Source organism: Spinacia oleracea, chromosome 4 (assembly GCF_020520425.1).
Source record: "Spinacia oleracea cultivar Varoflay chromosome 4, BTI_SOV_V1, whole genome shotgun sequence".
NCBI lineage: Eukaryota > Viridiplantae > Streptophyta > Magnoliopsida > Caryophyllales > Amaranthaceae > Spinacia > Spinacia oleracea.
In genome coordinates, this window is record NC_079490.1 from 13063731 (window position 1) to 13088681 (window position 24951).

General features: G+C 35.9%; 2 protein-coding genes across 2 annotated transcripts; both read right to left on the bottom strand.

The window, feature by feature from the left end:
• Positions 1-13039: 13039 nt before the first annotated feature.
• LOC110792635 (protein FAR1-RELATED SEQUENCE 5-like) lies at positions 13040-15153 on the bottom strand. The gene is made up of 4 exons (XM_021997453.2): positions 15035-15153; positions 14262-14746; positions 13311-14167; positions 13040-13228 (listed from the first exon to the last, which is right to left on the bottom strand). Exons 1-4 carry the CDS (start codon positions 15151-15153, stop codon positions 13040-13042), a joined length of 1650 nt encoding a protein of 549 aa, XP_021853145.2.
• Positions 15154-15219: 66 nt separating this feature from the next.
• On the bottom strand, positions 15220-15747 carry LOC130471329 (uncharacterized). Its single transcript, XM_056841386.1, has one exon. The coding sequence runs from the start codon at positions 15745-15747 to the stop codon at positions 15220-15222; it is 528 nt and encodes a 175-aa protein (XP_056697364.1).
• Positions 15748-24951: the final 9204 nt, after the last annotated feature.

Genomic DNA, 24951 nt, shown 5'->3' on the forward strand with positions numbered 1-24951 from the left:
TCCGAACTGGGCTACCTTCGTCCAAGTAATTACCCTGCCTCAAACCGATAAGCAAAGAACCTTTTTCGTAAAGGAACCTGCGGTCCGAAAAGATGTTGGGCGTGCTTTGGAGTTTTACAAGCAATATTTGCAATTTTAAGGCAGTCATCCCTTGCATTTGACGAAGATATATTAGGCGACATCATGCATGAAAGCTTGTATATTATGCAAAACATGGTTGTTGAGGATGAACGTCATACTTATATGCGCTACAAATAGTTAAGAAATTATTATGAACAACGACCTCCTCCGCGCGCTAGAGGAGGGGCCAGTTCAAGCGCGACGGTAAATAACGATGAACCTTTTGAGGTTAATTTAGGGAGGTTAGTCAACTTAAACAACTACCTGACTAGAAGAACCGCTATGCGTAACAGAGAAGTGCATGACTCTCTTAAACATGACTTAATGGAACAAATTTGGCAAAAATTTGGGCGCAACAATCAGTTAAGTTATTTACCGAGTTTGATACTTCCAACATCCAGGCTTTAATTTAAAGATTGAATTTAATCCATCAATGTACTAGTTCTTTATGTCTTATTTTATTTTTAATGTTGTATAATTCTTTAATATAATCGTATGTTCAATTAATAAACTTACTCGTTAGTTACTACTCCAAATAATAATCAAACCGGTTTGACCGGCACATAATTTAATGCAATGTAATTGACTTATTATTTAATTAGATGGTAGTTGATAGTGGGTTTTTTTTAAATATAGATAGTGGAAAGTGTGTCAACTTTTAAAAGGGTTAGTGGAAAATGCCTCACTTTTTAATGTTTTTTCATGGAGTAGGGATATAGGTGGGTCCATAGGTAAGTATAATATTGATAAAAGTTTGCCATTTATAGAAACGGTGCGAGTAATCCGGGACTGATTTATAAGGAAAGCAATGCGTGTATTCCGGGACAGAGGGAGTATTAATTAGAAATTTTCTTATTAATTTTTAAAATTTAATTAAAATTTTTAAATAACTAGTTATTATGTATAATAACTATTTAATTAAACATAATTAATTAATACAAACATATTTATTAATAAATGTAATTATATATCCAATATTAATAAGGTAAGCATATAGTTGATGGAGAATGTGGTGGGGTATGATTAAAGAGAGAAGTAGTGGGTAGAGAGAGAGGGTTGGGGAGAATATTTTGCACATGGATAAGAGGGGGGTGGAGGAAAAAATCCAAATATAAAATGATGAGTGAGAAAGTAAGTAGAGAGAAAAGGATGAGGATTTTTTTTACACATGGTTAACAATGGTCTAAGAGTATGGCCAATGGATGACCCAATTTTTTGGGTCATCAAATAATTAATTATTTTTTGCTTTTCCAATTCAACCATGACCAAAGCCTATGACCAAAAAATGCCCAAACATCCGCAAAACCCACAGATAGACTGGGGGTAAAACCAGCCAGGTTACCCCAGGCCTTGGTTGGTTTATTTTATCCTAATCACCGTCTAGTCATCATAATCCTCCCAACTCAGCATTGAAAATTTTCAAACCCCTTAAGCATCAATACTAGGGGTCACTCTTATTTGCCCACTCTTAATATCTCTCTTCATCCACATCATCACTCACTCTTAATAAGAGTTATCTATCAAAAACCTCAAGAAATACACTATCTCTTATTTACTCCCTCTTAAGCACCATTTACATGTTTTTTTTTTTTTTACAAAAATGTCAAAAAAGCAAGCAAAGTATCCCATAATCATCCACATCACCCCCCCCTCTTATTTCTAAGAGCTACCTCTTATTTAGAGGATGTCCCCATCAACCTCTAAATAAGAGATAGCTAAGAGTTACCCTATTTTTTTTAAGAGCTAGCTCTTAGAGATTCTCTCTCCTTAAGAGGGGGCTAAGAGGGAGCTATAATTGATGCTCTTATGAATTTGAATTTCAAAACTGTTTGTTTTTTGTTTACCTTTTTTTTTCTGTTTAATATCGATGTTTCCAAAGTGAATCCCAAAATCCAAGTTTGTAGATTCACATCAAACCATGTCCTCTCCGTTAAATTCATTCTTACACCAAGATTAGTCATAGATTTTCTGCGCTTAGCATCGTGTTGCTTTCATGGTTTATCGGACTTTGCAGGACTATTTTTCAGTGTTCATTGATGGCGATGATAACGAAGTAGGTTTGCAAAGATAGATCGATTTATTTATTTTGAAATTACAAAATTAGATATTTAATAAGTTGGAGTTTTGTGGTGGTACCTAATTTTATAATCCTGGCTTAAAAAAATATATATATAAAAAAAATTAGTATAATTTTGAAATAGGAAATGTAAATTTTTAGTGTTTTAAAAAAATTTATTATTAATGAAAAACGTTTTGGGTAGTATAGGGGATGTTAATAATACGTGTTGAAATATGCTCGTATCCAGTTTCGAACCTGGGGCGCTGCTGTGTAATGTTCAATGCAAGACCAGTGAGACACGAGGCCTAAGCCATTGGTCCTGATGGGTAAGGAATGTATATATCTGTATTGTAAGTGATGTATACCAGAATAATTAATTACAATATCAGTTAAACAGTTAAGCAATATTTAAAAAAACAGCTAAGATATATATATATATATATATATATATATATATATATATATATATATATATATATATATATATATATATATATATTGATTAAAACATACTTTAAACATATGCAATTACAAAAGTCACATTGAAACATTGACTTTCAAAGCTTTCCCTCATGAAATACCACATGTATATCTCCTAGTATTAAATCCACAAAAGCAATGAGGGACATAGCAACTATGCAGCAATGTGAAATTAGGCAGTTAAAACTACCATAACAAGAAGTTAGAAACTGTAAGACATATTGTCTACGTACCAAAAAAACATGTAAAACCTCACTAATGTGTTGGTCACTTACTGTCCTGAATACAGGCAGTATCTCTTCGCCAATATTGCGTAGTTGTCGTGGAATTCTTGTTCCTTGATATCCTCGTCCGCGTCCGTATCCCATTCCTCCTCCAGAAATGGTGCACCGTAATCATCTGCAGTTTGTGGCCCGAATCCACTTTTTTTATAGACCTTGCATAGTACGTAAGAGTCTTGTTGTATATTTTGTTCGGTCAATTTTTCATCTCGTAGCTTGTACTCGTGCATGACCCAATCTCTCCTCTCCAATTTTTGGCCCCTCCCCTTGTAGAAGACCAATGTTGCCACTTTTCCTATGGTAGCTCTATGGGTACTTGTAAATATTTTCCTTTCCGCCCCCGTTTTCTTCCAAGTTCCCCAATTGGTTAAGCGTTTGTCTCTTTTGCTATTCGGTTTCTTTTCGCGTTTAGGGGTGAAAAAGTACCAGATTTGTTTGTTTTATTTTATACCTGCCATGGCAGGCAGGTCCCATGGAGCATGTTGATACACGTCAACAATGGCAACTGCGTTTCCACGAAGATTTTTTCCCTTTATTTTCCTCTTAAGGAAATAGACTACTAATTCCTCGTCTGTTGGAGCGAATCTATACCCCGGTTGGTTTTTTCTTTTGTTCAGAGTAGTTAGCTGAAATAAAAAATATGAAAAATACACTATAAACCCAAATATTGTACATCTCATTATCCTCACTTCCTATAAACAAGTCCTTAACTCATAAATCGGAATTGAATTGACATGTAACACAAAATCATATCCAATGTTTAATCGTGGTCACAGAATACGCACATAGTTTGTCATAGTGTTCTTTGTTTTTTTACACTCAAGTGTTTTCATTAGTTAGGATTTTTTGACAACTAGCTAAATTTTTACACTAAATGTTTCCTTGATTATTTTACTCTTGTTCTACTCTAAGAATTCACAACCAACTTAGTTGAATCACTCAATTGTGTCTCTTCGAAATTTTCTTAACTAAGTTGCTTCATCAATTTAGTCGAACCACTAGCAAGTACCCATCTTTTGCATGCAATTTGGTTCTACACAAATCATATACTAAGTTCATTCTTTGATGACACCACCCACTTAATCTTATTCAAGGTTTCTATTTATTCACCAAAAGTAATCGAATTTAATCACAATTTTATACCATGCATCTCTCATTAAATTAGCATTACTATGATCCACCCAAGTTTATCATCTAAATAATGTCCAATTTTCATTTTTATCAATTAACAAACAATTAATCTCAGTATATTTCTATTAAACTCTATCCAGCATTAATTTAAATTTAGTAAAAGTTGTTAATCCGGTTAATACTTTTGCATCATGATACTTGTTCGATTAAATTTCCAGATCACTTCAAAATATTAGCTACCCAAAATGAAATTATGAAGAAATTGAATGAAAAGTGTTGAGAAATAAGTTAAAAACTAAAAATTTGAGATTAATTATCATACCATTTTCATTTGTAGGGGTTTGGCTCCAAGATCCTTGTTGTTTTTTTGGTTTTCAAGATCCACCATTTTCAGAAATGAGCTAATTGTTGTGGATGAGAAGGGAGAGAAAGAGGATGAGAGAATTGAATTGGAGTGATCCTCAATACACTTTGAATGTGTATTGCGTGTGGGTCTTATTTTTGCATTGGGTATATTTTTGTTTTTCAGAATTTGATAGGGTCTAGGCTAGATAGACTAGGGTACTAGCATGCTTTTTGATGGGATGCAATTGTTGACCTTTTGGCTTCCACTCCCAATTAATAATTATAGTGTTCTTATGTTTACGTAAATTCGTGGTGGTTTATGTTAAATAGTGTGAGATATGTAAATATAAATATCTGGTATGTGAAATTAAATCACGTAATATTCAACTAATCCAATGCTACAAATTTCACACGCCAGTTTGTACGTATTGGTAAACGCAATTGTAGTAATCATTACCTGTAATTTTTTTTTTCCAAATTGCAGCAAGAATCTTTTGTACAATATCCTACACCACCTTATTATAAATATATTGATTAATTAAAAAATAAAGGCCTCATATTTTATAGCTGTAAATCAGTAAATCAAGCTCATCTAAATGTTATAATATTATTGAAAAAAAAGTTACATTAACAAAATGAAGTTGCCACAAACTTCTTTTTTTTCATCCGTATTGAGAAACACCATAACAGAAATATTGAGAAACACTTAAACCGTAACGAGTCTATTAGTCGTCTAAAATCGATAGGATTTCATCCCATCTTAGACCTAGGAACCCTTCATCTTCTACATAACAATTGGTGAGACTAGGCATGGTTGTAGTAGTTGCATTACATGCAATACTAGACGTAATGACCAAATTATTATTATTACCCCAATTAGTAACATTTGAGGTTCCCCCTTCATAATCATTCTCATATGTAATGGCCCCTTTGTTCTTCTTTTTTCTCTTTCCCTCAGCCTTTTTGTGAAAGACCTTGTAAATGTAGTATGCCTCTTGATGTACGTTTTTCCCGGCTAGTGTTTCGTCTGCCAATCTATATTCGTACATTATCCAGTTTGTTCGGAACCCTCTTGGTGCCCTTCCTTCATGAAATACCAAATATTTAACTTTACCTATTACACGGGAAGTAGGTGAATCGTTACTTTTGATAATCCTATCATTTCCCGATGTCTTCCAATAACCATATTGATTTCCCCTGTTCCTTTTGTCCCCTTTTGGGTTGCCTTAGGATCTTTATTAAAATCTCATAATTTGTCCAAGGTGTAATTAAACCGTTTCACTTAATTTTAAATCTACAATTTCATTATTATTTTTATTAAGCGGAACAACAGTAAGAGAAAAATAACTACTATATTAATTAACGAAAAATATTCATTTTTATTTAATTATCGACTAAATTCGATGTACAATATGAAATACGGTGTTATACATTAAGTCTAACTTAGGTACGATTCACAACCTTTATTACCACCATTCATTTAAATTTGCAAGCTAAAACTAACAAAATAAGCAATACGATGAAGAAGAATTTGTAGGCCATCTTCTCGTTAGCTTTAGATTCGTAAAGTTGCTTCATCAATTCCATTTTAACCCCTTCTGCGATTGTCAGTCGTTCCTTCAACATAATGCTTTTCATACTCAAATTGTCTCTCTCGAGCGTCATGCGCATTAGTTGTTCCCTCAAAGAAGAATTTTCTTCTTGAATGTCGGTTAGGACGTTATGCTTGATTTCGTTTTCCCAAATAAAGAATCCGCAGTTATCATCCTGTAATATTTATCGATTTGTTATTTAAAAAATGCAATTCCAATTCAAAAATAAATACACGACATACCTTCCACAAGGGACACGAGTAAAACTTTTCTCCAACATTTTTAGTATGTTTGCAAGTTTGCAGTTTTGCCTTTAAACCATGATAGCATGAGATGTTACATGCACTTGTAATGGATGTATTTCTTGATGTACTCGAATTTGGGCTTCTCCCTTCTAACAACATTGCAATTCAATGACCTTATTGAAAAGCTTAATTATTTAGAGTGAGAAGTGCTTAGGAAGCTGATGGCATGGTTCCCTTTTATAGGAATTTTAAAAAAGGACCGTTGCAATTCAATGGTCTATGCGGTCTGCCATACAGTGCTCCCCTAATTAAATGTTTATTACACACATACACCCAAAAATAATTCCAATACATATTTGTTGGATCGTAATGTAGTGCACACAATGGTTTAAATAATCTTTGATACATGTAAAAAATACACCTTAAGTTATTATAAACTCACAATTAAAATAAGTCTAACCTCGTGGGAAAAAAAAAAGAATTGGGCAGTGCCACTGAAAAAAACACACAGATTGTTTCACACGTAAAATTACAATCAATTACCAGGAGCCAACGTATAGTATTAAAGTTCTCCGTACGTATAATCTTCCACAACATCCCCAAATCCATAATCCCCTTTCGGTCCTTGATCACTCTTCAGTACACGATCAATACTCTCATGGTCCCATACGCGAAGCCGACACGAATTCGGAACAAGGTTCCGGTTTGATGTTGAGGCTGCAAGTCTATCTACGTATATAATCTGCAACAGTTTTGTAATGTCAAGCTCCTGTATGACACTAAACACAATAGTTTTGTAAATTGATGGTACTTACGACTAGCAGTAGAGTGCAACCGCCATAGCCCTCTTTAGATGCTTCGCGTATTTGACAAGCCAGTCCAACATATACCTTGCCCAGTTGTAATCCGTAGCATGATAGGCATGCTCTATGACCGACACATGCAAAGGGCTTATCCAACCACTCTTTTGTGTTGGGCACAATAAGATCCCCAGTGGTTAAAGCAGAAAATGCATTTGGAACTCATACAAGATTGAATCCTCAACCACAATTTTTCTGTAAACCTTAGACTCTTTAATTGCTCCGTATAAGGTATTTTCCTTGTACATCTTCTTCAATTGAAGAGATGTACTCTTTGTTGAGTAGCGTGGGTACTTCAGTGTACTACTTGACCTCAAACCAAGAACCTTACTTACAAGTGCTTCATCTATCTTTACTTTGTAATTGGGCATTATTTGTAATTCTAGAGTGTCAGGGTCCAACTTAGAAGTGATCCAGTAACCAAATTTGGGGTCGATGTTACTTATTCTCATGAACAAGAGCTCCTCTAATCCCATATCAAGCACCCACAGTTTTTGTTTCCCTGTTAAATTTGATACCAGTTTTGCAAAATGACTCAATCCACAACCCATTCCTAGGATCTGAACAGATACAAAAATGTTGGGTCATAAAATATACAAACGACTTTATATTAAAACTGAATGAGATCAAGTAAATATACCTAATGGACAAAGTACTTTATTCATGGCCTAATTCGGTTAATCCTCTGAATCCTTATTCCATTTACCCCTCCCATGCCATCTATCTGTTGTATTTCCCGCAGTAATGAATGACTAATTAATTATATTGGTATGGTAATATATATGTATGCAATTTTCCTATTATAAAGTTATTAAACTAATTGGTAATAAAGTTAAAGTACAGTTACCCTAGGTTTTTTCTGTGTTGGATTCGTCTGCGCCGTCGACTTCCTTTTTGGGATTTCCTTCGGTTCCACCTCTGCGTTTTCATGTTGAACAATTAGATGAATGACTGGATTCGTCATAGTGAGTTTGACTAGATTATAGAAGTCGTCCCGTTCTTTGATGCACTGTCCGTCCTCCTCAAGTCGTTCAATCTCCGCAACAAACCAGATCGTATAATCACCACTGCAACCTAACCTTTTGATGATGTTCTTCAGAGTTGTTAGGTTCAATCGTTTTTGGGGCACTGTGTACATCTCCGATAACCCCTTTTCGTATTCCTTAATTGGGTGAAATACGAATTTTCCGTTGTACCAGAAGTTTATACAAACAATTGGTGATTCACTGCAGATCCTGTTTCAGTACACAGGAGTGAATAACAATCCAATATTGAATATTAATTAAAATGAAATTCGCAATTAAAAACCACATATAGTTACCAACTGAATATATTCTGGAAAAAAATACCTGATTTTCTCCGCCTTTGTTAGTGGCCTTGTGGTCATTTTTCTTATGATGTGCAAAAGACAAAATTTTGTTGAGTGCGATCCTTTTTTTGTGCTAAAGTTGTTGTGAGTTGGTATACAAATGCAAATGTAAAGATAATGGTGACTCGTAAAGCAAAAAATATTAATATTCAATAATGTAGCAACGGGTATCGATTTGATTTAGATTCAAATACCATTTAATTAAAACGTCATACACGTAAATTTTAAAGCAACACGTAGGGATTACAAGGACTAGATAACACCTTCTCTACTCAACAAAGACATTGTGCTAGATATAGTTTTAATCCAAGACATTTCAACACTTCAAACGTCGTCGGTGAGGTCAATGTAGTCAATTTTCTTTTGCTTCCCCGCTTGAATAAAAAAGTCAACCTCCTCAATTGGTTCTCGCTTTAGAAGCCTATCGTCCGCTTTTGCAGTGTGTATAATTCTATCTCCGTTATTATTTGGTTCAATGTTCCTCCAATCAAAGTGCTCTAATAGATAAGAATCCCTTTCCTCCATAAACACCTCACTTACCTTTGGAACGTAGTAAAGGTCGCTGAGAACCTTAGACGTCTCTGAAGGGCCAAGGCGGTCAATCACGGCCCTCATGAACATCCTCCATTCGATCTTGAACCTTTCTTGTTCAATTTCGACAGCCATATATTTGGACCAACGTCTTGTTGCTGGGACGACTACAAAAAGAAAACGTAAATTGTTAGCTAAAATTATAATGAATACAAAAGTGCACAAAATAAGTGAACAAAGTAAGCTCATACCTTTCCCATTCACTATGATTGGTGGCTGTACGACTGCCTTTCCCTTTCCCTTTGGTGTGTTGAACACTTTACGAACACCCTTAGCCATTAAGAACTTGTAGGATAACTGAACTGTCTGTAAATGTGTGTGTTCCCTTTTGTTAATTGATGTTTTGGAATATGATTAGTGTTTTTGAAAGGTGGGCATATAAGTAGGGAAGAAAAATGGGAGATGAAAGACATGCATTATATGTGCAAAAAGGCGGGAAACTTCTTAATGGGTTGTGGGTTTACGTTTAATTGTTTTCGCTGTTGTAAATTAAATTTTGTGTGTAAACTGACAAAATTTGGATAATTCCTAGTTTCTAGTAATTAAATGTCCGTTTTATGGTAGTATTGTATTACCTACTATAATTGGTTATGTTTCCCGCCGAGTCTTCTGTCCACATTACTTCTGGGAGGAGGTAGTTGCACCAATTAATGATAAACAATATAAAAAGTAAACAAAAACTATTTAATTTAACAAGTTACTTGATTACTACAGTATTTAAATTAATTAATCTCTTTAATATTAGATTACTGTTGTATTTAAAAATTATTATGGAATAGATGGTAGACGTTGGTCCAAATACGTTTTCATGTACAAGCCGTAGTTATAAGAAATGATTGTTACTTGGTGAATCCCTGGGGAACACGTATTAAAGAGATTTTGCAAACACTAGAGTCTTTTAACAAGTAGTAGGTAGGTTCTACGAAGTGATCATTACTTGGTTCTTAGAAATGATCATTACATGGTGAATCACCGTGGAACAAGTATAACGTCTATGTTGCAAACACTAGTGTGCTCGAACAAGGAGTAGGTAGGTTCTAAGAAGTGTTCCTTACCTGGTCAACCACCGATGAACACGTAAAACGTCTATGTTGCAAACACTGGTGTGCTTGAACAAGGAGTAGGTAGGTTCTAAGAAGTGTTCCTTACCTGGTCAATCACCATGGAACACGTATAACGTCTATGTTGCAAACACTAGTGTGCTCGAACAAGGAGTAGGTAGGTTCTAATAAGTGTTCCTTACCTGGTCAATCACCGATGAACACGTATAACGTCTATGTTGCAAACACTAGTGTGCTCGAACAAGGAGTAGGTAGGTTCTAAGAAGTGTTCCTTACCTGGTCAACCACCGATGAACACGTATAATGTATTTGTTGCAAACACTAGTGTGCTTGAACAAGGAGTAGGTAGGTTCTAAGAAGTGTTACTTACCTGGTCAACCACCGATGAACACGTATAACGTCTATGTTGCAAACACTAGTGTGCTCGAACAAGGAGTATGTAGGTAGGTTCTAAGAAGTGTTCCTTACCTGTTCAATCACCGTGGAACACGTATAACGTCTATGTTGCAAACACTAGTGTGCTCGAACAAGGAGTAGGTAGGTTCTAAGAAGTGTTCCTTACCTGGTCAATCACCGATGAACACGTAAAACGTCTATGTTGCAAACACTAGTGTGCTTGAACAAGGAGTAGGTAGGTTCTAAGAAGTGTTCCTTACCTGGTCAACCACCGATGAACACGTATAACGTCTATGTTGCAAACACTAGTGTGCTCGAACAAGGAGTAGGTAGGTTCTAAGAAGTGTTCCTTACCTGGTCAATCACCATGGAACACGTATAACGTCTATGTTGCAAACACTAGTGCTCGAACAAGGAGTAGGTAGGTTCTAGGAAGTGTTCCTTACCTGGTCAATCACCGAGGAACAAACGTTAGTGTGCATATGGTCGACTAATTTAATAAATTAACATATTTAATTTTTGGTGGAAATAACTGTGTTACTGATTTTTTAATACCCCAGATTTATTGTAGAGGGCTTAATTGTGTGTTTACCATACCAATAAAAATGTAGGCAAAGGAATATTAATATCAAGGACAAATTTTGCGTCCAACCAAGAGGATTACTCTTCTATTACTTTTCCTAAAGTCACTTTGGGAAGAACAACACTTTTGACCACCAAACCAGTTTTTGGTAAAAATTTTGTACAACTTCACACGATCTCATTTTCCTAATTCTCATTCTCAAAACGATTTAGGATTTTCAACACAATATTGCTTAAAAATTCCGGCTAATTACTTTGGTGTAACCGGCATATTTCAGTAACCACCACCAAGATGTAAGTCTTTAAATTTATATATTATTTTAGTTTTGTGTAATTTACGGTGAATAACCGGTGTTTCATAATCAATTGACAGGGAAGACCAGCCAGATTTAGCCGTCGGAGTGCGTTCTACCGATGTTTTGCTCGGAAAAGTCGCTACGGAAATTGTGGCAGGATTACCAGCACTGCAGCCCGATAAGCGACCCGCTGGCCCGATAATCGATAATTCTGAGGACAAAACCGCTAAAAAGGTGGGACACAACTCCGACGACAAAGCAAATAAAATACCAGGTACGGAGCTAGATAAAGAACCCCAAAACTGCGACCAACCATCAATGAAATTTAATCCGTTGCATTTGAAGAACATGGTGGACAAGGTCATGGTTGACATGGCTTTGGGATTTCATTTAGAAAAGATCAATGAGGTTATAGAAATTACTATTCACTTATCGTGGGCAGAAAATTAGAATGTCAATTAATCTGATTAATTGCCCGCAGCTTTATCTACCCATACACACGGCTGGCCGATGGTACACGGTGAAGGTAAACAAGAAAACCTCACCAGATGCAGACGATGGTCGGATTTGCGTTTATGACACGGGCAAGAAATCACACACATTGTGCAGTGTGTCCGCGACTATAGTACATATTTTGCTGAAATTATTCGCTACCGTGCAAGAACCTTTGGGATTCCACAACAACGAATGGGATATATCGACATATGTTGTAAAATTAGTAAAGAAGCCGGTGGAAAAAACTCCTTTCGACAAGGGGCTACTGTGTATGGTTCGTTTGTTGTCGGTCGTGGAAAGTGTAGCGGATATGATAAAGGTAACAGGTTACACTTCATTTATATTCAAACTTAACTTTAACTTGTACTAATACGAGTGCATTTTTTCACCTGCGCAGCTATACGAAACAAATGCTAAGCAAGTGAAGAACTACATACTCGAGCGTCTTGTGGGGAGTTTCTACAACGAGGTTAACTCCAATCAAGTGTTGGACATATTAACCAACAAGATCGGATAAATGGCATTATGTATTACGAAACTATTTTACGTTGGTGTTTACATTCATTACTCTCTTGTGAGCCTAAACTCAATACAAATTTGTAGACATTAATTTTATTTAACTTTGAAAATTCTATGTGCACCCGGTTGATACATTTAGGCGAATTACTGCAGGTTTCTATTGTTTACGTAAATTATTTTTCCATTTTTTTACTTCTATTAACGAGGAAGTATTTAATTAAACACCATCTTATTAATAGCTGAGTAATTGATTAAATATATTGTGTGTGTAAATAAATGACTAGTGTATGACTAGTGTATGAAATTGTGACCTATATTTTTATTTTGGGGACCATTATACAGTGTGACATAAAAAAATGTGTGTGAATTTTTTTGTTATGACAATTCTTCAACGATAGCGAAAAAGGATACGAGTTCATGAACTCAAATCAGTGAAAAATGGATTAGGATTAACATCACAAAATACACTGCCCAACAAATGGGTTTAATGGAAAAACAAAAACCATTATTTTCCCAGAGGCTACAAAAACTAAACCTTCAAAACATATACGTAACAATCTCAATCAATTACAACATAAGAGCAGCTACAATGTCAGTCGACCTCCAAGTCGTGTACGTCATTCGTATGTATCGTAATCAAAAGTCTGAGATATATCTTCAGATAAATTAATTTGAGAACTTTCGGGAATATCTTCTAGCACAGGTCCATTGTAGTAAGGATGTACACATTCATCGTTGACGTTATTTGCATGTTCTTGCCTAGCCCGGTAGCTAGGAATATGCCCATACATGGACCCGATAAGTTCCTACAATGAGCGTAAACCTGATTAAATTATAGTGGTTCAAATAATAACCTAATAAAGTACTTATTAAACAACATAAAAGTACCTCATTGGCTGCAATCTCAGCGTGCGTACATGCTTGTTTCTTCTTAGATTTGTCGTAAATTGAACAAGGTCCTTTCTTTGGCCTACCAACATGCCTCTTATCAACCGGGGTTTTTATAACATCATCTTGAACCGGTTGAACCGTCCTTTTTAGAGCGCGCTCGTTACACTCTCTTGGCCTTAACCTACGACGATCAAATACATTACGTGCTTCTGGATCCCACCACATAATAGACGTATCACCTTGGTCACCCGTTTTTCGAATACCCACCGCATCCTCCATTTTGAGCCTAACAATATCAGTAGCTTCCGTATACAGCTTGTATGCAACATCATTATGCATGGCCAATTCTTTCAAATAATTGTGCCTTAAAGATAGCTCTTTAGCTTTTGCTAGCCGTCTTGATTCCTCCGGATCATAGTATGAAACCCTCAAGCTCTCATAAGACCTAACTTGCTTCCTCCATCTATCTAGTATATATTTCTCCGGTATAAATTGAAAATCCTCCACATCCATGGCTTTCAGTATATACCTACATAGAATACCTCTAAATTCAAACAACTGACATGAACAACTTAGCTCTCCTTTAACCTTATCTACTCTAACACTGTAGCTTTTGAACCGTTTCCTCCAATGAGGGGAGGTCAGTTTCTCGTCAGCTCTATACAACAAAAGTGATCCTATTGCATCAATTTTGGTAACATTTGTGTGGGTTAAACCTTTACGCTCACACACAATACCAGCAAACATCTCGTTGGTGTACACTTTATGGAAAACGTACTCAGCTAACACACTCTTGCCAACATCAAGTTGTGGAGGCTTATCTATACAATCAAAATTATCCTCCTTTTCTTCCTCTGCCTTTATATTCATACAAAACTCATAGTTTTTAATGAACTGCAATAAAACCACATTCTAGGTCTACTTGAGTTTTGAAGAAACGATTCATACCTTCACTTCGCTGTGTAGATGACATTCCGGCCCAAATTTTGCCTCTATTGTAGGCTGGTGCCCATTGTCGACGGTTTTCGTACGCATCCAACATCCACCCCTTACGTTGATTATATGTGTCCATCACAAGACACCATGCCTCGTCAAACTCCTCGGGATCGAGCATATCATGAACGACCGTTCTAATAAGTGTATCAATGCTTTTCCATTCAGAAAGCTTGCCAAGGTTCCGAGAGGCATTCTGTAGCATGTGCCACAAACAAAGCCGGTGTGGAACACCTGGGAAAACTTTGCTTATTGCCTTACCGATTGCCTTGTCTTGATCGGTTAAAATGCCATTCGGAGGCTTTCCCATGCACTTCAACCATTCCTCAAAAACCCAAACAAAAGTTTCAGTATCTTCATGTGAGATTAAAGCGGCAGCGAATACAATCGACTTCCCATGGTGGTTGACGCCAACAAATGGGGCAAATGGCATGCGATACCTGCTTGATTAAAAAACTTAATTAATGTAATATAATCATCATGAATACACTACCACATAACCAATTATATAAGACATGATAATAAAAATGAACACATATTTAATTAACGTTAGTGATAATCAACATGCAAACAAATATGCATAAATATAAACAAAATAGAAACACACATACTTATATAACCATAATAACAAACAACAACGCAACCAACACACTAACCATTAAGACATCCTAATATATTACAAAAAAATTAGAGTAGACCAAATTAACAAAAACATTATGCTTGCGTACCTATTGCTAGAAAAGGTGGTGTCGAAACTAATCACATCCCCGAAGTATTTGCAAGTTCCTCTGCTACGCGCGTCGGACCAGAATGCGTTCTTTAAAATGCCTTCTTCATCTCGTTGCATAGAGCTATAAAAATCGCTATTCAATTCTCGTTGTGATTTGAAATACTTTTCAAGACTGGCAGCATCTTATTCCTCGAACATTGTTTTACGGCGTTCAACAGCTATGGGGTTCCTAACATCCCTTTTGCTGAATGTAATATTATCAAAACCACCTTTTTCAATAAGCTGAGTACCAAAGTTTCTACTCACGCTCACACCCCCCTTATCATATATCATTATCCTATCAAAGGTAGCTCCATCAATGCTCCTGTAATTAACCATCATTCGACTACATTCGGGGCTAAGAGGGTGATTATGCTGCAAAGAACAATTAACTACTACAAACTCTCCATTTTTAAATGAACCATAAACAAACACTTTGCATCCTGTAACATTAGACCCCTCACTTTTTTTAACAGCTCCCTTCTTGCATTTTAATCTTATTCGTTGCATCATATGCGCCCTAGCCTCAAGATCTCCTATACCTTTTTTACTAATACCCTTATCCTTATACTCTTTCTTTAACTCATCACTACTCACAAACATCTCAAAACCTTCATTATAAGCATAACGGTGACAAAATTCACTAAATTCAAAACCGGAATCAAAACGCATTCCTTCTCTAGGGGGTTGCGACGTAGTAAAATTCACAACAGTACCATCTTCGGCCTCTGGTTCACCATTTAGGTCTAACTAACCATTTCACTGTAAAATACATAATCAATTAATACAATTTCCAGATTATTTAATAATTCATACATATTATATTAAATACTCGGCCATTTTATTTATAAAATACTACTGCAAATATTAATGAGTATTAATACTACATACGCATTAAATAAATTACATTTGTATTACATACACAAATTAATAAATTAATTAATTGCTGCACATATTCAAAAGCCAATTGTTTTCTCCGCCCTTCCAAATTAAACGCATTAAACCAGATTTAGAGGAAATACAGAAAATCTGATAAACTCTAAATACACATATTCGAGAATAGATTATTTGATAAACCATACGAAAAAAAACATATAGACATACCCAAGAATCGAATTGAATGATTCTATTTTAAAGAAATATATCACAGTGATATATGCTTTAGAAATATAAGGGAGTTTCATGAAAATTTACCTATTTTCAGAAATGTCGAGTTGAATTTTTGTTTTTTTTTTTAGGAATAGGTTACAATATTTGGGCGGGATTTTTTTTTTACAGAGATTTGGGCGGTTTTTTTTCGCACTGTGGAGTGCAACAATGGCGGAAAGGGTGAAAATTTCCCCCCTTAAAACAGAACTTTCCCCCCTAAAATGAAATTTTTTAGGCTGACATGTCCTTACCTGATTGCAGGGTAAGTCCAGTCAGGTTACCCCCAGGGTAGCTGTATCATCTCCCCCAAACATCCCCAATGATTGCCTAATTTATTTTGGTCACCATTTTATCTCGCAAAACCCACAGTTAGACCAAGTCTAAGTCCACTCAGCTTACCCTGACATCTTATTGGATATCTTAATCCTAGTCACTGCCTAATCACTCCCTCATGTACAACTCAACTTGAAAATTTTGAAGGCTGGTTTGAAATTTGAAATTCAAAACCTTGTTTCTTTTTTTTCCTTTTTTTTTGTTAATTTTTTTCGATGTTTCCAAAGTACATTTGAAAACTGAATCTGAGTAACTCGATTTTATGGTCGATTGAAATTTCGTAGACTTTCATTTATCAATCTGTTTTAACGGTGAATTAGATTTTCTCCAACGTACTTTACATTTATTAATCAGTTGAAATGGGTTAATCAGATTTGCTGTCGATTGAATCGAAGTTCTTAAGAATCGCTGGCGATGGAACCGAAGTGTGGCCACAACAGGTGGTAAGAAGTTGAAGTTCGATGAATTCGTTGATTACAAGTGAAACCCGTTTTCGATTCACTTATTTTTTCATTGATCTGGAAAATGAATTGTTGATCTGCAAGGAACTTCTGTAAATGTAATTAATAATGAATTAAAAAAAAAATTCTGTAAAAAAAATTAGTAATTTTTAATAAACGAAAAAAAAAGGTTGGGGGTAGCAGAGGAATGTGTGAATGCGCGTTTATTATGCTCAATGCCTGATTCGAACCCATGACCATATTGAAATCAATGCTCTATGCGTATGCTGTAACCAGTGGAACGTGAGGCCTAAGCCAGCGTTAGTTTTGCGCTAAAATTGTATATGAAGGATATGTATTAGTTGTTAGATACAGGGAATATTAATTCAAATATATTATTATGAAATTTATTATAAATAGAACCAAGAGGGTCAATGTAATAATTTCTTCCATTTCTCATAAAAATGTGTTTGATTACATATAAACTTAGGCTATAAGACAAACATTTCATATACAAGATGAAGGTACGAAAGCAAATTACAAAAGAACTAATAGCACATAAGTAGTATATACTTTAATAAAAAACAAAAGGGGATAATATTATACATTAGGCTATAGTAATCTAAACTAGTTTTATTAAGCCTCAAAAGTAGATTACGTTATTATATTAGGCTTGTAAGCCTCAAAAGGTTGGTGACATCCAAATAAAGAACATGTTTTTTGTCATCCAAACCAAAATACGCATCAAGGTAGTATAGTTATACCCTTAACTATTAGTTATATTTGGGAATAAAATGTATATATTTAAAGGATATCATTCCGTTTGAATTAAAGAAATGTCGCCATCTTTATAATCAGATACACACATAATAATATAGTATTTAATATTTAATAAGTACTCGTACAAGTAAGTTACATTGGTACGAACCTTAGAATAGGGAAAATATATTACACTAGGTTTGTCGCATCAAAAGGTGGCCTAAAGCCATATAGTTTTTACCAAAAGTCATATAACATAGAGTACTATCCGTAATCTAGGTACCGTCTATAATACAACAAAAGAACCGAACCACGATGTTAAGCGTGGTAAACCTACAAAATAAATGTAACGTTAATTAGCATTGGTTCGGTTTTAGACAAAAGACACAATTGTTAGATAAGAGGAAATTAGGGGGGTTCCCTAATATTGTGAGAAGCTCCTCAACAACAAATCGAAATGTTCTCCTTCTTCTGTGAAATCGTGTTGAATGTAGTAGTCATCCTCATCTTCTGATATCCACTCTTCCTCCAAGTAGGGTGCCCCGTGGTCATCCCTAACCCTGGGTCCTATCCCACTTTTCATGAATAATTTGTTAATGATGTGAGAGTTCTGAACAACTCCTTTTGCAGCTAGTTTCTCGTCATGAAGCATGTATTCATGCATGACCTAATCTGTCTTTTCTATTCCATGTATCTTAAATACTAAAGTCTTGATAGTCCCTACTATTCGGGAATTATAACTGACCTTCTTATCGTCACTTGAAATCCTCCAACTCCCCAAAGGTGTACTTCTACTTGCTTTGTCCCCCTTTTGGTACTTTCTATTTCATGGGCTAATGAAGTACCACATCCTTTCCCTATTCCTTAAAGCAGACAATTGGGGGAGATCCCATGGTTCATATTTGTAAACGTCCACCTCGGCAATAACAGGATCAGGATCAACCTTACCAGTAACTTTCCTCCTAAGGAAATGCATGAGTAATTCCGTATCAGATGGAGCGAATCGAAAACCCGGTTTGTTATAGAATTTTCGATACTGGAAAACAACAAATGTACATTAGTGTTAGTTAAGATCAAAATGTGTGAGGTATATATATTTGAACACCATATTGCTGTGTATTATTTGTGATCATAGTTATTGATACACACAAAATGTACGTATGGATTTAATTCGATTTTAGTATTTTGTGCCTCTTAAAATTGTGTAAATCGTTGTATAATTTAGTAATTATCTTCTGTTCGAAAATATTTTATTGTAATTTATTGTCCAATTAATATCTAAGCGGAATGAAGGCTTCAAATTGTGTCAAAGTCTTTGCATGAAAACTATTACTTCACATTTACTAGTCCCTTGATCACCTAATCAACTACCAATTACCAATTATATCATCAAACCATGGAACTTTTTCATCGTTAAATTTAATCGCCCACAATCCACAATTAATTACACCCCTAATTCGAATCCCCCACCCCCACCCATACCAAACACACACACGCACCCAAATACTAAACAATCAATTGAAGTGAAGGAATTTTAGGAACATAATTTCGAAACACAAACACACTCGTGATAATTAATCCTGATTTTGAAATCACTTAACCCTAATTAACAAAAAGAGCACAATTATATCATCAAAACACGAATTTGCTAGCATCAAAACACATAGTAGTGCACTATCTATCCCTAATTTCATAATTGAATTTAAATCTAATCACCACACATCACAAATAACCTAAAAAATAGTGAAATTTCATAAGAATAAAAACATAATTGCGGAAATCAGAGAGACTACCTCAATTGTTGCAGATGTTGAGGCCTTCCCTTTTCCTTTCAGCTCGTGTTCCATGATTCCTTGTCGAAAGTTGAAGGGTTGTTTGTGTTTTCAGCTTCTCCTTGAGGTAGTGTGAAAGAGAAGAGAGAAGTGGAGTGGATTTAGGCTTAGGCTAGTGATTTATAGGGGAAGAGTGTGGTCATTTCTTTGTTTCACTACTTCTGAAATGTAGGTTAGGGGAATCTTTCTTGCACACTCTACTTGTAGGGACAAGGCTAGTAGAGTGTGTAAGATAGTGTGATTTCAATTAAATGATGACTTTTGGACTTCCCCTAAAAAAATACATATATAATATGTATTGTATTTAGTTGTGTTCTTAAAATTAAATTGCATTTAATATTTTGTATTCGTTTTCCTTCGCATTAATTTTAGGCAATTAAAATTATATTTGAAAGTAGTTTGGACCCCAAAAGGAAATTTGACAAGATTTTTTGCGTGTTGTCATATGCATTTTTTCGACATTAGCAAAAGCTGATTTGTCATAATGATATTTCAAATGATTATTTTTTGTTGTAAATTTGTGAACTTATGAAATTTGTTTTAAATGTCTTACTTAAATCTTGTAAGATAATTATGTACGCACATGATGTAATTAGAACATACATACGTAGGGATGGAAATATCCGGTGGATGATCCATGAACCCGGTCACCCGCTATAATTAAAGGGTTGAAAACAAACATTTTGCAACCAGTAACATTAGACCGTTCACTTTTTTTAACCCCTCCCTTCTTACATTTAAACCTTAATCTATCCATCATATGCGGCCTAGCCTCAAGTTCTCCAACACCTTTTTTAGAAACACACTTAGCTTTGTACTCCGTTTTTAAAATGTCACTTGCCACAAACATCTCAAAACCTTGCTCAAAAGCATATCGATGACAAAATTCACTAAATTCGTACCCCGAAGGAAAACACATTCCTATTGTAGGGGGGTTTGCCTTAGAAGTATTCAGAATAGTTCCGTCTTCATGCTCTGGTTCACCATTAAGATCGATATCAACCATTGCACTGTGGAATACATATTAAAATTAATCAAAACTTAGAAGTATTAAAGTATAATTAATGATTCATAGGGGTGTAAATGAGCCGAGCCGGTCAATAAACTACTCGGGCTCGGGCTCGTTTAAAACTCGTTCATGTTCGTTCATTTACTAAACGAGCCGAGCTTGAACAACTTTTGAAGCTCGCTTAATAAACGAGCTTCAACATGAACATATGTATGCTCGTTCATTTAAGTTCATGAACAACTTGTTCATTTATGTTCATGAACAACTCGTTCATTTATCACTAGTGGAAAAAGGGTCATTTGCATCGCACTTTTAAGCACATTTGCGTCGCACATCGTGCGTGGCAAAAGCTCTCGACGCAAATGACTAAAAGTCATTTGCGTCGCACATTTGTGCGACGCAAATGAACCTTATTTGCGTCGCACAATTAGCTAATGTGCGACGCAAATAACTTTTCAGGCATGGTGCTGAAAAGTCATTTGCAACGCACATTAGCTAAATGTGCGACGCAAATGACTTTTCAATATGTTAAAAAAAATGTCATTTGCAACGCACATTAGCTAAATGTGCGACGCAAATGACTTTTCAATATGTTAAAAAAATGTCATTTGCAACGCACATTAGCTAAATGTGCGACGCAAATGACTTTTCAATATGTTAAAAAAAATGTCATTTGCGTCGCAGATTAGCTAAAGTGCGACGCAAATGACTTTTGGATATTCTAAAAAAAATGAGCTGCTGATTTTATTTATTCCATAGATTAAATAAAATAAGCAGCTTTCAGTACTAGTATATTCAGAGCATAAAAATAAAAGTAAACTAGGTGAAAATTTTGACAATATTTCCTTTGTAATTTGACCCTCCCCAATACCGGGAATGTTATAATACATTAATATATACCTGTCAAAACAGTTTACAACCCAATAAAAGGCAAATTCACCATAGATCAACCAACATGTTGATAACCTAACTACACTTTAAACATAAAAGTTTAAGTAAATATTACAATAAACTAGCTAAATATCGACATTGCTCATAATGTAATCAGCCCAAAGAAAACAAACAAAAATAGCAGAACAATCACATTCTTAGCAACAAAGGCAATACATATTCACCCTTATTAAGAAAAGAAAAACATTAGAGTTGCATAACCCCAAACCTACTCTCAACAGGAGGTATAATAGTCTGCTAGTCTTGCTACCATTTGCAGTGTTCACCTAAGCAGTGTTTCGAGGCAAACGTATACAACGGAATACATGCCGTTCATTGCTTTCTTCTCAACGGTGTTATCTGGTTGTCCTGATCCAAGGAAACATGCAGAGATGCCATGTTTTGATAGCTTTAAGCACTGGTCATGCATCAAGCTTATCAATGGAGAAATCACGACCACGACCTTCCCTGTCAAAAGCGCAGGTAGCTGAAAGCACAGAGATTTCCCTGTAGAAACATTAAAGCCTCAAAAACATTGACACAGTATATACATTGTACAAAGGATTCAAGAAGAAATGCACAGAAAAGGGAGAATAAGAATCAGAAAATAAATACCAGACCCTGTTGCTGCAAGAACAAGACAGTCTTGCTGAGAAAACCAAGCTAGTTAATCATGGTAGACACTGGTCATGCATCAAGCTTATCGATGTACAAATGTGTGTCTATTAAGTTCTTGCTTCTACTGCAGGGTTGCCTAGCAATCATGGTAGACAAAGAAAAAAATCCAAAGGTAAATCTTACTGAATTTTTTCAACTGGATGGACTATATGTTTCATGATACTGTCTTAGCTAGTTAATGAATCTCTTTTAAGAGTTCGACATAATCAAAATCCTAAAATCAAAATCAAAATCTAGGGTTCAAACAATCAAAATTTAGATTAATCTGAAATCAAAATCCTAAAATTAAAATCAAAATCCTAAACAGATTCGACATAATCAATAACAAACTACAACATCTGAAATCAAAATCCTAAAAAGGTCACATTACATCAAATTCAATTCAACACTTAATTTATCATCAAATTCAAATCAATCACTTAATTTATCATCAAATTCAAAGCGAAACTCATAAAAAATTGAAAAAAAATACTTGAATTCACAAACTAACCAACATAACTAAACCCTAAATTCAAATGAAAAAAACCAGAGAAAATTAATTGAACATGGAAATCAAGATACTCAAATTAACAATCCAAACAATTGGGCAAAAAGATACTCAAATTCACACATTAACCAAAATAATTAAACCCTAGATTCATAAGATTTTTTTTAAAATGTGCAAAACTAATTGAATTTGGAAATCAAGCAATATGACCCAGCGTGTTTCTTACCCTTCAAAAACCAAGCAATATGACCCGTCGGAAAATGCAAACCAATCGTATTGACATTTTCGCGGCGCCGACACCTAGGGTTTGCCTCTTCGCGGTAGTTTAGCATGTTTCTTAGAGGCAGTTCGGCGTATTCGGCGTTTCTTAGCCTTTTTCGCGGCAGTTCGGCATGTTTCTTAGCCTTCTTCGCGGCGCCGACACCTAGGGTTTGCCTCTTCTTGACATCGCAGATCTTGAATTTTCAGAGAAACCCAATTGACTATATTTGTGACAACTTTGGTGAGAGGAGATGTCGAAAAATAAGGTTGATATTGTGTTGTTGGAGGAGAGATGAAGAGGTGTTGGAGTACCAACAATAGAGATTCTAAAAGAATAGATGAGAGAGAAAGATAGAAGAGGCGGAAAGTTTGCGGTGTTGGTGTGGTGTGCTGGGTCAAAGCGAGAAAGTACATTCCTAGGTGGACACGCATTGCATCGCAGATTTACAAATCTGCGTGGCAAATGACTCTAGGATACTCCTAGAGTCATTTGCCACGCAGATTTGTAAATCTGCGATGCACTTGATTGAGTCATTTGCCTCGCAGCTTTGTAAATCTGCGATGCAAATGACTCTGGGGGGCATCCTATAGTCATTTGCCTCGCAGTTTAACAAAGCTGCGACGCAAATGAGTAAATTTTATGCTAAAATTTGTTATTTGCATCACATGTTCAGAATGGCGTGGCAAATGCGTGTTAGGTTATGATACATATGACATTACATAGATCATGCGGAAACAACCATTAACCCAGGACAACATATTATTTACCCATAATCATATAGCATAATTTAGATGCATACTCTTTGTTGCGTGCCCTCCCTAGCTGCGCCCGAACCGAACAAGAACAAGTCTTTAGGACTCCAAGTGTCGTCCCTCCGTAGATAGTCCACAGCACGTCCGGATCCGCCTTAAGATTGACCAACTAGAATCGCCCTTAAGGTACTAGAAAATTTCGGCACTTTTATGAGCAAGATGTGTGTTTTAATTTTCTCTCAAAAAACTCACTTTTGAATACTTTGAAACTTGTTATAAATTGTGAGCCCTAGCCTCATATTTATAGGGGTATGGAAAGGGAATCGAAATCCTATTCAGATACAAATTAATTAAACCTAGAATCCTACAAGAACTCTAATTTAATTAATTTATCAAATAGAATTAGGAATTTAATCATTAACCGAACTCTGCATGTTTTAGGAAACGTGCACAAACACTTGCACACACACGCACGGCAGCCACGATGGGCCCCCATGCGTGCGCGCGAGCAGCAGCCCACGCAGCGCCCGCGCGCGCTGCGCGCTGCGCGTGCTGTGCGCGCTGTGCGCGCTGCGCAGCCTGCTGGGCCTGGTCTTGCGCTGGGCCTGGCGTGGCTGTTTGTGCGGCGCGCTTGGCTTGCTGGGCGATGGCCTGGCTTCGTGCTGGGCCTCGTCCAGCAGGCCTCGTCCGATGCTTATTCGTACGATGCGCTTCCGATTAAATTTTCCGATTCCGGAATTCATTTCTGATACGAACAATATTTAATATTTCCGATTCCGGAATTAATTTCCGTTTCGAACAAATATTTAATATTTCCGTTTCCGGAATTATTTTCCGATTCCGGTAATATTTCCGATTCTGACAATATTTCCGTTTCCGGCAATATTTCCGATTCTGGCAATATTTCCATTTCCGATAATATTTTCCGATACGTACCATGTTTCCGTTTCCGGCAACATCTACGACTTGGATAATATTTATATTTCCGATACGATCCATATTTCCGTTTCCGGCAATATCATCGTTTCCGGAGTATTCATTTCTTGCCTGTGACGATCTTAGCTCCCACTGAAACCAAGATCCGTCGGTTCCGAATATTCATAGATGGAGTATTTAATGCCATTAAATACTTGATCCGTTTACGTACTATTTGTGTGACCCTACGGGTTCAGTCAAGAGTAAGCTGTGGATTAATATCATTAATTCCACTTGAACTGAAGCGGCCTCTAGCTAGGCATTCAGCTC